Below are 13,537 nucleotides of genomic sequence, written 5' to 3'. Positions count from 1 at the left end.
GCGGCGGGCGGCGGCGGGGGGCGGGGGGGGGGGGGGGGGCCGGCCGGCCGGGCGGGAGGTGCGGGCGGCGGCGGCGGCGGCGGGCGGGGCGCGGGCGGGGGCCGGGCGGTGCGGGCGGCGGGCGGGCGGGCGGGTGCGGGGGGGGGCGACGGAGGGGTGCGGGGGGCGCCGGCCGGGGCTGCGCCCACGCCCCTCCCCCAGCGCCCGCGGGAGGGAGGAGAAAGGGGCCGCGGCGCGGGGGGCGGCGGGCCCGCGGGGGGCGGCGGGGGGCGGCGGGCGGGGGCGGGGGGGGGGTCGCGGCCCCGCCGGCCGCCCCTCCCCCGCGCGGGCCGCGTCAGGCCGGGCGGCGGCGGCGAAGTTTTGACAGCTGCTCCAGTTGTTGTTGTGGGTTCCGGGCTGCGCGAGCGCCGGCCCCTCAGCGCCCGCGCCCGCCCTCCCGGGCCGGGGAGGAGGAAGTTTTGCGGGTGTGCGTCTACCGCACACAGACACACACACACGACCGTGGCCGTCGCGCGAGGGCCGCGCCGGGTGTCCCCCGGGCGCCCCGCACCACAGACCTCTCAAACTCGCCGCCGTCTCGCCCACACACGGCCGCCGCGACGCCCCCGCCCCCTCCCCCACTCCTCGGCCCCACCGCCCCCCGCGCGCCGCCGCTGCCACTCACAGGGCTCGCTCCGCGCATGCGCCGCTCGCGGATGCGCCGCCGCCGCTGACCTCACCGCCCCTCCCCCGTCCCCGCTCCCCCCGCCCGCCTCCCCCCGCCCTTCCCTCTCCTTCTCTGACGCGGCCGCCGGGGCTGCGCCTAGACTCCGGCTCCGGCTCCGGCTCCGGCTCCGGCTCCGGCCCCGGCTCCGGCTCCGGCTCCGGCTCCGGCTCCGGCTCCGGCGAGCGCCAAGCTGCGGAAGCGGCGATCCGGGATCGGGGTCGAGGGACGGCGCTACGCGCGCCGGGGGAACAGGAGGGCCGCGGCCGCGCTCGGACCGCGCCGGGGCTGCCCGCGAGCCGCCGGCCGCCGAGCCAGCTCGGCCCCCGCCCCGGGCGCCGCCGCGCCGCCCCCCGCGCCCACCCGCCCGGCGGCCCGAGCTCGGAGCCCTCGGGCGCTCCCGCCGCCGTCGCGGACGCCGAGTGCGGCGCGACTTCGCCGCGATCCGATCCCGGGGAGAGTTTGGTGACCAGAACGTCCTTTTCAAACGGGCCCGAAAGGGCTCCTCGAGCTGTCAGACAAACGGCGGTGACAGGTCGGGGAGCGGCGCGCCGAGCGCCGCACGCGCCAGCCAGAGCCCCCGACCGGGGACCGGCGCTGTGTCGGGACGCCCCGGAGGGCGGGGGTCTGAGCCCCGCGGCGCGGAGCCGGCCGCGGGAGAACGGGCGCGGGGAGGGGCGCTTCCCGGGGGGGGGGGACGGCCGCCCCCGGGGGCCTGGGGGCGCCCTCCTCCGGCGGGGGCGACCCCTCCTGCGTTCCCTCCCACTCGCGACCGCGCTGCGGGCGGACCCGGCGGCACCTGCGGAAGCGCCGGGTCGAGCCGCGCAGTCGGGGCTGCCCTCCCGCCGGCTCGCGGGCGCCCCCGGGCAGGGCCTCTCGCCGTCCCCGCTGCGCCGTGCGCGGCTCCGGCGGCGCGTCCCGGCTCCCCGGCCGCGCTGCTGCCCTCCAGGCCTCCCGAGCGCCCGCGCGTGAACTTTGAATTGGGCTCCTCTCCGGGCAAAGTATGCACGGGGTGATTTCCAGAGCCGGTTCTCGCTGAAGGCAGCTCTTTGAAATGTCTGAAACGAGGACTATAATAAGACAGTCATTGGGATTCCTGCAGGGTTCAGTCCCTGCTGGCTTGGTTCAAGTTTACTAAATTTACAGCAACAGGAATTCTGAGATTGGGGCCAAGCTGACTTGGTGAATGCAAACCATAAATTAAAAGTGTCTATTAGAAATTCAGCACTGATATGCCTAATGGTAAATTATGAAGCAGTGTATGTACAGTGTTCTCATTGTTTTTTTTTTCTGCACATTACACTTTAAAAATCAGATTATTGATCCAAATGTTTATCTGTGTTCATTACTGAGATTAGAGCAGTCCTGTCCGGCTCTGAGTTTCACATGCACAAAATTATATATCAGGGTAATTTATTTCAGTCTATTTTTTCAGCACTGGGGAGAATTTAAGAGTCAGTACGTGCAAACTGCAAGTCACTCCTGCTGGAGAGAAGTTTTAAAAGGAAACAACTAGGGACTGAACAGAAAAGTGGGTAGAATGGAGGAAAAGATAAGAAATAGGTTTGTGCACTAATGCTTCTGGAAAGAAAAGATGGTGAAGGATAGTAAGCCCAGCCTTAAATCTCCATTCCTTTGGCTGTTGTGAGCAGACAAGCAGTTGGGATCTGTTGAAATAGGATAGCAGGCTTGTGAGCCTGAAGTGATCATGGGCAGAGCAAATATTACTCAGGATGAAAAGGAAGGATTCGGGGCGCCTGGGTGGCTCAGTGGGTTAAAGCCTCTGCCTTAGGCTCGGGTCATGGTCCGAGGGTCCTGGTCCCAGGCTCCTGGGATCAAGCCCCACATCGGGCTCTCTGCTGGACAGGGAGCCTGCTTCCTCCTCTCTCTCTGCCTATCTCCTCTGCCTACTTGTGATCTCTGTCTGTCAAATAAATAAATAAAAATCTTTAAAAAAAAGGGGGGGGGGATTTAAAGAATACCTGTTTAACATAAAGGTCCTCCAAAGGTTCTTGCATGTCCAGGATCCAAATTTTGGAGCTCTGAGACCACAATGGCAAAAAGCCAGGAGTCATGCACCTGAGGTTACTCAAAATTATAAGATCAGAAAGCCGTAAGTGTCTAGAAGCATCAAATGCAAAAAAGAAAAAAAAATTTTTGAAACCTACTTTTTCAAAAGTACACACGTAGGCATTTTTAAAACATGGTAGATATGTACCAAAATGTTAACAGCAATCATCTCTGAAGGTCTGGACCACAAGGGACTTTCACTTTCTTTATTACATTTTTCTACAATGTTTGAATCTTTCAGAGCACATGCAGTGTAATAAATACATATTAAATATTTAGAATGTGCTTTGGGGGGGGTTATCATCTACACCAAAGAAAAAGCAACGTCTCATGGAACTAAGCAAAATAAGAATCTCAAAGTATCTAGCAAAAAACTGACAAAAATTCACAGTACAGTACCCCTTCTTACTAATTGGAGGCTTATAAATGTCATTGATAGGGCCTTTATTTAGAGTTTGTTTTGCTTTGTTTTAGTGAATATAAAATATCAGTCTCTCCTATAGGTTCAGTATAAATTGTCTCTCTCTCTCTCTCTCTCCCTCTCTTTTTTCCCCCATAAAGTCTGAAGCTCCTCAGCGTTTGTTAGGAACCAAGCTTACAGTTGTAGAGGACCACTAAAAACTTAAATTCTAGATCTTCTGATCTTTATGTTCATATTTTTACTGTTAAATTTACACTTTAAGAAGTTGCAGTCGTAGGCTATCAATTTTTGTCCTTTTTCAATGAAAAAAGGTTTTAAAAATTCCAGGGCAAGTGGCTGACCCAGTCAGTAGAGCATGTAACTCTGGATCTCAGGGTTGAGAGTTTGAGCCCCATGTTATGTGTAGCAATTGCTTAAAAAATAAAAATTCAAAAGAAAGTCAATCATTTAACTTTAGTTCATATTTGGTCCACAGTGTGTTTTTAGCTTTGAAAATTCTTACTGCTTTACATGAGTTATTTCAGTAATGCATACCATGTACCTGCTGGACAGAAAAATTAAAGAAACTGAGAAATAATTAAACAGAACATTCACCTTCAAAAATAATTTGTGTAGGGACACTTGGGTGGCTCAGTGGGTTAAAGCCTCTACCTTCGGCTCAGGCATGACCTGAGGGATTGAGCTCCTCATCAGGCTCTCTGCTCAGCAGGGAGTCTGCTTCCCCCTCTCTCTGCCTACCTCTCCGCACTTGTGATTTCTGTCTGTCAAATAAAATCTTAAAGAACTAATAATAATTTGTGTATGCGTGTGGGGCAAAGTTGGTGTTGGGCAGCACACTTCATATAGACAGGAATCTTGCCCTCCAGGGGTCTATGCTTTAAGCCTGGCACTACTTAGCAAGATAAACACAAAAAGGGCAAGCAGGCAACTGAAAAATAAACATGGGAAAACATACAAATAGAAAGATTAAATATTTACATCCATTGTGTACAAGACCATAGTTTTAATAGAAACGCATCTGGGCATATGGGGGGAAGGGCAGAGGTGGAGAAGTCAGCAGACAACTACGTCTATTTAGAAGAGGGATATAAAAACATTGTGCCAGCCAGTGTTATAAACTAGAAACCCTACCCCAGCGTCCCCAGCGCCCCCCACACACACACAAACTCTTAAGTTCCTCTCCTTTATTGATGATACAAGACTACTACTGCTTTAGTTTCCCAGGGCTACCAGAAGCTGGGGGCTTAAAACAGCAGAAGTTTGCCCATTCACAGTTCTGGTAGCCAGATGTCCCAAATCAAGGTGTTGGAAGGCCTGGTTCCTTGTGGTAGGCTCTAAGGAAGAATCTGGTGTATGCCTCTCAGCTTCTAGTGGACGCCCACGGTCCCTGGTGACCTCGGCTGCAGAGGCATCACTCCCAAGGCCATCTTCCCTCCACATCTCTGTGCCCTCACATGATATTCTCTCTGTAAGTGTCTCTCCACTTCTTGTATGGACACTAGTCCTATTGGAATAAGAATGCACCCTACTACAGTATGACTTCATCTTAATTAACTGCATCTGCAACAATCTTATTTCCAAATAAGGTCACATTCTGAGGTTTGGGGAAGGATGTGAATGTTGGGGGACCACATTCAACGCAATTTAGCTACCAAACAGCCTATCTTGGTGCCTACCCATCTTAGCAGATCAAAATGTATAATTTTTTTTTAAGTGTATTTAATGGGTTAACTGCATGCAAAGTTTTCTGGACACAAGATATTCACATTTATTTTACACCTAATCAATTTAACTGTGGGATAAATAAAATTCAAGCAAATTTAACAGTGACAGTGTTCACATAGTAGTAAGTAAAATTGTGATTTAATACTTCCTTGGTCAGTTTGATCTATAGAAAGGTAGGTCAAAAAATTTTGATCCAAAATATACGGTTTGGAGCCTGTTTTCAAGATCAAAGACAAAGAGCAGATCCTCACTTTCCCTGTGCTGTGAGGCAAAATGGACAAAGACACCACAACATAAAAACATGTACCTTTACGATGGAAATGTAACTCAAGGGTCCCATCCATGTCTCTTCACCACGCTAAAGTCTAAATTCCTTGGCATGGCCGCCTAAGCCTGCCACTCCCCAGCCAAAGTGTCCCTCCCCTCGCCCTGCCCCCCTTCCTCCTCACAGGGAGCTCCAGCCTTCAGAACTACTTTTGGTGGACCACACACTTCCCAACTCCCTTCCCGTCTCACGTGGCCAGTCTCTGCTTCTTTAGATGTGACTTCCATCCCTGACCACGGCTCTCCCCATGACAAGGACTCTGTGTCCCCCCCCAGGCCCCCATGCTTCCACAACACCCATGCTTTCCCCATCACAGCTCCCAAGGCCTGGAATGTATCGCACCCTAAGCCCTTGTAGACACGGCCGCCCTTGTCTGCCTTACTCATCTTTGATCTCTATAATTTAGCAGCAGCTCAATAAATAGTTGTGGAGTAAGTGAAATAAGTGGGAAAACAGGTGAAGTCTAAGAGAAAGAGCTAAGACAATGCCCTACAGGAGTGTCTATTCCCTCCCCATTCATCCACCAGGAGTGTTTACTTTTTGAAAGAAATTGTATCTTTATAACAATGTAAACATGCACTATATTTTTTGTCAGCTGTTACATTTCTATAAAGAAACCCCACTCCTCATTTTTGCCTCTATACCTAACATTTTTTACATGATACTCTTCTCAGGGTTACTAGCTTCCAGAAGCCTGGGTACGGAGGTTCATACCTCTTCCTAAAGGAGTCTCCAAAATCAAAAGATGTCAGAAGAGTTGTCCATGGTCTTCAGACAGCATCACATCTCCTTAGAAACATTTCTTCCCTTCAATATAATGTTGAAGGGGAAATGATAACAGAATAAATTACATATAATGTATCATACAGTCCACTTACAGAAAACTAGAAACCCGCAACAGTCTATGAATGAATATATGTGCAAGGTAATAATGTTCATCAAAATGCCAACAGTTACAATCTCTGAGCTGGAATTCCAAATGACACTGGCTTTCTTTGTATTTTTCTTTTTAACTTTTATAATGAATAGCTATTATTTTTACAAAAGCAATCAAGTTGTTTTTCAAAGAAAAAGTTTTTTTCTCCAAAATTATTTCCATTTTAGCCTTAATTCTATTTCAGTCTCACTGAATTTTTTCTTTTCATTTTTCTTTCTTGCTATCATTAAACAATGATATTAAAACAATGCCCACCATACAATCATGGTTCTGAACTGGTATAATCAACTTCAGAGCTCTTTTTCATTTCTCCCCCTTGGGGACAGTTGCTATTAAACAAAGTAAAAAGGGTTTTCCCAAACAAAAACGAATGGTAATGCTCTGTCTTTCCCCCACTCTTTTTTTTTTTTTTTTAAGATTTTGTTTATTTATCCGACAGGGAGAGACATGCGCATACGGAGAGAGAGAGAGAGAGAGAACACAAGCAGGGGAAGCAGGAAAGGGAGAAGCAGACTCTCCACTGAGCAGGGAGCCCAATGTGAGGCTCCATCCCAGGACCCTGGGATCATGACCCCAGCTGAAGGCAGGCACTTAACCAAACGAGCCACCCAAGCACGCTCCCCGCCCCCCACTCTTAATAATCTTGGTCCCTTCCAGCTGGAAGGGACCATGCCTACAGAAGTGGTATTCCTGCGGTGCAAATCTCTTCCCCTTCCTGGTGTCCATGTTCCTGTTCTTTTGTAGTCCTCATCCTACTGAACATAGTAGGTGCTCAATAAAGATTTATTACACTAAAAAAGGAGCCATGGTTCCCACACTAGGCTCTATTTGAGGAACGGAGGGAGGAGGGAGCAAGGGGAGGGCTAGGACGGCTACTGGAAGGAAAGAACCGAATTTCTGGGGATTGAGGGTAAGACTTGAGGGGCCTAAATTCATTCCCTGTGGTTTTCTGCCTTTCCCAGCACTGGGAGGCTAGAGACTTGCACTGAGCTACGAACATTTCTATTCATTTTTTCTGTAGGCTGTTGGCATCTTTCTCTCCCTTGTCTTGACCTGCCTTTGCCAGCTCAGTGACATCGTTGTCCCTGGAAGGAGGAGCATCACACACCTGCAACCCCAAAGACAAACAGTCCAACAAACACCGGAAAGAACCTGGTGGGCAGCACCAGCACCTGCGGAGAAGGTGGCCAAAGCCTCCAGGGCGGACAGATAACAACCGAGCTGGTAGGACCTGGCCCTTCATGGGGAAGTAAAACAAAACCCCGCTTCCGCACTCAAAAATGACAATCCACGGGGCAGGAGCCACAGCTTCATCAGGAATTTCAAGCAGGTGGGATTTTCACTTGCTTTCCTCCCCATCTCCCAAGTGGAAATGAAACTCGGGCCCGGCGCCCTCGCGTGTCCCTCATCTGCCGTTTGACCTGGCCTGACTCCTGCCTGCGCGCACGCCCCCACCCTGCACTCCAAGCATCCTTCTGTGACCTCACTCTCTGCCCCCTGGTTCCAGGGGCCGTTCTGTGACTTCATCACGGTCCTGTCCGTCTCAGCCCCGGAGCTTCAGAGGCCCCAAAGCCCCGTTCCTTGCAGATCAGTCTGGGGCGTGGTGGAGGGCTGGGCTCTCAGCAGCTCGTCCCTGCACCCGATCCTGGAGCGCCCACTTCTCCAGGGCCCAGCTCGGGGGGCATTCGGCTCCTTTTTCCACTGACCCCCCTCCCCCCAAGAAGCGTCCGTCTGAGACCCGCTGCCCGGGCGCCCCCCTCCCCCGGCTCCTGCAGCGCCTCGGCGGGCGGGCGGGGCGGGCTCCCGCACTCGGCAGGCGATGGCCGGCAGAGCCACCTCGGCGCCACCGCAGTTGCCCGAGCGCCTGGCGGCCGGGCCGCGGCGGCGCGCGAGGAGCCCGGGAGCGCCGGAGAGGCACCTGCTCGGCAGCGTGCCCGCGGCGCAGACCCTGGCCAGGGTCATCCGGCCTTGCTACGGCCCCCACGGGCGGCAGAAGCTCCTGGTCACCGCCGGAGGAAGCACGGTGTTCACGGGCTACGCCGCGGCCATCCTCCGGGCCCTGGAGCTGGAGCACCCGGCCGCGCGGCTCCTGCGCGAAGCGGCCCACGCGCAGGCGGAGGGCCCCGGCGACGGCGCGGCCTTCGTGGTTCTGCTGGCGGAAGCCCTGCTCCGGCAGGCCGAGCACCTGCTGCGCGCCGGCCTGCCCCGCTCCCAGCTGCGCCAGGCCTACGCCGCGGCCACCGCCGAGACCCTGGCCCTGCTGCCCTGCCTGTCCATCCGCTCCCTGGGGCCCTTGGAAGACCCCTTTTGGGCCCTCTATTCAGTGATGAACACCCACGCCGCGCCCCAGATGGACTACTTGGCCAAGCTGGTGGCCCACGCGTGCTGGGCCACCAAGGAGCTGGACGGCAGCTTCCACCGCGAGCGCGTGGGGGTGTGCACCCTGCGAGGGGGGAGGCTGGAGGACTCGTGCCTGCTCCCGGGGCTGGCCTTGAGCGCGAGCCCCTGCGGGCAGGTGACCACGGTGCTGAGCGGCGCCAGGGTGGCCCTCTTTGCCTGCACCTTTGGTCCTGCCAGCCCACAGGCTCCGGCGACGGCCCGTCTCTCTAGCCCCGAGGACCTCACTAAATTCAGGAAAGGAAATGAACAGTTGATAGACGAGCAAGTAGCCCAGCTGGCAAACGCATGTATTAATGTGGCGGTGGTCTGGGGGGACGTCGAGGAGAAGACGCTGGCACAGGCTGACAAGTACGGCATCATGGTGATTCAGGCCAGCGCCCACAGGGATGTGGTTTACTTGAGCGGGGTGCTGGACACGCCTCTGATGCCCTACCTTCTTCCTCCCCGGCAGCCGGGAAAGTGCCAGAGGGTGTACGAGCAGGAGCTGGGGGAAGGTCTGGCTGTGGTGTTCGAATGGGAATCTTCAGGAACCCCTGCCCTCACCTTGGTCCTCAGGGGGGCCACAGCGGAGGGGCTCAGGAGCACGGCGCGGGCTGTGTACCACGGCATCGACGCCTACTCCCAGCTGTGCCAGGACCCCAGGCTGCTCCCGGGAGCGGGCGCCACCGAGATGGCGCTGGCAAAAATACTCTCAGAAAAGGGAAGCCGACTGGAAGGGCCTACCGGCCCGGCCTTCCTAGCATTTGCCCAGGCCCTGCGGGCTCTTCCGGAGACCCTGGCCGAGAACGCAGGCTTGCTGGTCTCAGAGGTCATGGCGGAGCTGAGCGGCGCCCACCAAGCTGGGAACTTCCTGGTAGGCGTGGGGGCCGAGGGCGTAATCGACGCGGCCGAGGGAGAGGTGTGGGACACCCTAGTAGCCAAAGCCCACGGACTTCGAGCGGCGGCTGATGTGGTTCTCCAGCTCGTGAGTGTAGATGAAATCGTAGTGGCCAAGAGAAGTCCCGCAAATCCGCAGGACTTGAATCCTGTTCCCAAGAAGGCAAGGGAACGGCCGTCTCCCCTGAAAAAGTCAACTCCGCGAAAGGCTTAAGTAGCAACATCCTCAATAAAATGCAGATCGCCAAGGAAGGCACAATCACCCCCAAAAAGAATGTTTGCCGTATTTATTCCCTCCGTGCTTGGTACTATCAGAGTCGGTTTCTTTAGATGAAAGCAGCAGAAAGGACCACAAGATAAAAACTCTTTTCATTGATTTATTTCCTTTCAGATTCTTGACTTTTCTCAGTTCCTGTTTCTCTGTTCTCTGTCACATTCTGTTCCTCTCTTCCAAGAAGAGCAGGACTCCATTCTATTAAAGATTTTTAAATTGAGTACGTGGGCTTGGGGGATGCAAAAAAAAAAAAAAAAGAGAGGAACCTCTTTCTGACTGCTTGAGTTATCCCCACACGATATCCTAATGTGAATTTCTGTCCAGGTGTCATGTTGGCAATCTGAGAACGTCAGTTCCAGCTCACAGGGGCGGCTGCGCACTCCTGTTGTGATCAGCTGAGCGAGGAAGGGAATGTTACTTTACGGCGGAGAAGGAAGTGAGGAGGAGGAGGAGGCCGAAGGGAAACGAGCCGGCAGCAGAAATAAAGTAAAAGAAGTTCTTGGCATGGGTAACAGAATAACACACACCTTAGAAGTGCATTCAGGTGGTTGTGTGGGTGAGGAGAACTGGGGAGCCCCTGGCACCAGGATAACCCCAGTGGGGCTACGATTAGGGGTGGAGGCCCCTGGGCGTTGAAGAGGGAGTTCGAGTGCAGCTGGGAGCAGAACAGCACGTTATTACCCAAGCCTTTTCCACTTTAACCATCCAAGTTATTCTGCCTCCGGGAAAAGAGCAGAACCTAGGGACAGAACCTAGACGATGGGAAGCTGTAATCTCTTACAATCATTAAAAAAAAAAAAAAGCTTTAAGTATCTAGCAAGAGAACCAGACTCAAGAAATGAATGTCTTATAGTGGACATATTAGCTTCAACAAAGCAAAACAAATGTGCAAAGATTTCTTTAAAACCTGGAAGCAGTGAAGTCATGAAAAGCGGTTGGTGAACACAAGATGGGAAATGGGAATGTAGAGAACCATATTCACCAGTTCTCAGTTAAGAGATATAAAACATCCTTGGTGTGTCTCGTTTTGTCGCCATCATTATATTTTAGTGAATATAATTAAGTTCTTTCATAGTTCCCCCTGCCTTCAATTTCCGTATTGTTCTCATAGTCTCAAATTCCGTAACAGTGAGGATGCTAGAAATAGTTAAATTTTTAAAGCCGTTCAAACACACTTTATATATACTTCAAACACGCATATGCATTTTATCTAATCATTAAGACAAACATATGAGAAAGGAGCTTATTTAACTTTCAGTTGCAGGAACTTCAGAAAAAAAGTAATTGACCAAAGCCACACAGTACATAGAAGAGGAAAGTCCATTCTCTTATTTGTTGTTTTATCACCCAATCTTACATTCCTCTCTTGGGATGTTTTCAGAGATACCACTCCTATGATTACAAGGAAAGAATGTCTCAAAAGGCCTTTTGAAAATTCACAATGTGTTTTTTAAATCAGACAAAAAGCCTTGTTTATTTTATATAAAAGATGGCCCTTGCTCACAGAGAACATTTTAATTATATATCCAAGACATATGTAATCCAAACAATGTAAGATCATGTATTTTAAAAGTCCTAAGTTTGATATACAGGGGATTTTTCGATAATTTATTTGGAGAGACATCATATTATAGCAATAACGTCTCCTTTGCTCCTGGACAGACATACAGAGACACACACACACCATTTGCATACATGTAAATACAAGTTAAAATGGTCAAGGATAGTCTTAAAAGGGAGAAGGAAAGGGACAGCAGACACAAATTTAACTGGCATATGCTAAGAACTTTGAAGGTAAAAACACCAAGCCCAAACTTGTACCTTGAGGAGACAGAATTCAGGCAGCTAATGCCATGTGGTGGGAAGGGCCCGGAGCTCTGGCTGCTCAGGCCCCTGAACTGCCTTGGTGTTCATCCATCCCAAGACCGGCGGGTCAGCTCTTCAAATTCTGTGAACTGCTGTGTATCCTTCCAATGAGTGAGCCAGACTTGCTTTCTCCTTGCTTTCCCCTTCTTGGAGCTGAAAAACCATTAGCAGTTCTGGAAGGGAAGGGAAGGTCCGTCATACGACAGGAAAGGTGACCACAAGGGCAGCTGGTAGACCAGGCTTAGGGAAGAGAGCAGAGTGGGGAGTTCACTATTAGCTCGAAGTGCTTGGGTATGGAGCCCCTCTCAGCTTCAGTTGAGGATGCATACTTCTCTCCCACCTGCCTCGAGCTCTTGCTACCCAACGTGTGATCCCTGAACCAGGAATGGATCACCAATGTGGAAGTCCAGCCCTAGCTCCCCACCCAGACTTACTATGTTCGAATTTACACCATAGCTTGAGCCCCAAGGGATGGGGTGCATATTAAAGTTTGGGAAGCGCTGATTTAAGCAATTACCCCGTTTAGCTTGATTATGCTTTGAGTATCCTCTTAATATCTTAATATCGCAATATCCTATCCTCTTAATATCTGTTCTGTTTAAGGGTTAAAATATATGACTTGGCAAGTTGTTTCTTTTCTCCTGCTGACTCTGGAGAAGTATACCAGCATTGGACCTCAGTTTTACTGGATCCTAGTCCTGCTTCCAAGGTTACAAGATCAAGGGTCTCAAGTTTTCCAAAGGCCAACAGAGTTGGCTACTATTTGGCCTTCTCAACACCAGAAGCCGCTGCATTTCCGAAGCAGCACCTCCTGCAGCACATTCTTTATGGAACTCGCCACTGGGGGACTTGCCTGTTCTCCCATTCCCAATCCCTTCCAGTTCAGCAACATTTGCTTCATGAGACTCTGAGTTGACCTGGCAAACGGAGAGCAAAGAAACAACATCCAGAGAAAACAGAAAAGGAAAACAAGAACTTCTGAGTCCTGGGGAATGAGGGACACGGGTGCCTGGCTTGGGAAGTGGAGGCTAGGCCGCTGAGTCCTGAGAAATGTTCATTCACTTGGGCAACTCAAGGGCACAAACCAAGACTGGACCCTACAAAAATACTGCAGTCCTAACGAATAAAAGAAAAACAAAAAAAGCCACTGATTCCAAATTGCAAGAAGATCTAGATGACAGGGAAGTGTCAAAAGTTTGTTTTACGTCCTTGTCTGTCTGAACCTCTCCCCAAGAGTTCCTTCTGAAGACAGCCCCTTATGGAAGGAGCTTTACCTTCTTGGCCTGCGAGTCTGAGGTCGCTTTAGTGCAGAAGCTGAGAGAGAGAGAGAGAGAGAGAGGTAAGATTAAAGAGAAAAAATCCCAAAACATCAAAATGGGGACATGTGAATGGGAAGAAAATTTATTTGGCAGAAAAATTTATTTGACAGAGAGAGATCACAAATGTTTTCATATCCAGACTGTCATTAATCTTTTTAAACATCTTAAAACCTGCATATTCTGATTCCTGTGCCCAGACTTCAGAACCCCAGCTTTGTGGAGCCCCTACTCTGGGAGCTTACTCTCTTGGGAGACAACCTAGCTCAGGACAAGTTTTCCCCTCCAGAAAAGATGAGATCTTCCAGCCAATTTCAGTCTTCCCTGCGTAGGTGCAAAATATTAGATGGTTCACATTTCATCCCCACATCTTTAAAAATATTTTATTATTTATTTACTTGAGAGAGAGAGAGAGAGAATATGAGCAAGGGTGAGGAGGAGAGGGAGAGAATCTCAAGTAGACTCCACGCTGAGCATGGAGCCCAATGCAGGGCTTGACTTCACAACCAGGAGATCATGACCTGAGCTGAAACTGAGTCAGGTGCTCAAATGACTGAATCACCCAGGTGCCTCCCATTCCTGCATTTGTTTTGATTAAAAACCTATTTTAATTTTATTAATTAA

The 13,537-nt window shown here is 51.5% G+C and overlaps 1 protein-coding gene across 1 annotated transcript; it reads left to right on the top strand.

The window, feature by feature from the left end:
- Positions 1-6,777: 6,777 nt before the first annotated feature.
- On the top strand, positions 6,778-13,284 carry CCT8L2 (chaperonin containing TCP1 subunit 8 like 2). Its single transcript, XM_045086328.1, has one exon. It carries the CDS (start codon positions 8,001-8,003, stop codon positions 9,669-9,671), a length of 1,671 nt encoding a protein of 556 aa, XP_044942263.1. The 5' UTR covers positions 6,778-8,000; the 3' UTR covers positions 9,672-13,284.
- Positions 13,285-13,537: the final 253 nt, after the last annotated feature.

The sequence above is a fragment of the Mustela putorius genome, unplaced genomic scaffold (genome assembly GCF_011764305.1).
Source record: "Mustela putorius furo isolate JIRA1106 unplaced genomic scaffold, ASM1176430v1.1 tig00000929_pilon_pilon_pilon, whole genome shotgun sequence".
Lineage (NCBI taxonomy): Eukaryota > Metazoa > Chordata > Mammalia > Carnivora > Mustelidae > Mustela > Mustela putorius.
Note: the sequence above shows the minus strand (reverse complement) of the source record. Positions and strands in the feature narration are given on the sequence as shown.

What these genes read in the sequence shown, in the direction of transcription:
- CCT8L2 (XM_045086328.1), top strand. Translation starts at nt 8,001, where the DNA reads ATGGCCGGCAGAGCCACCTCGGCGCCACCGCAGTTGCCCGAGCGCCTG.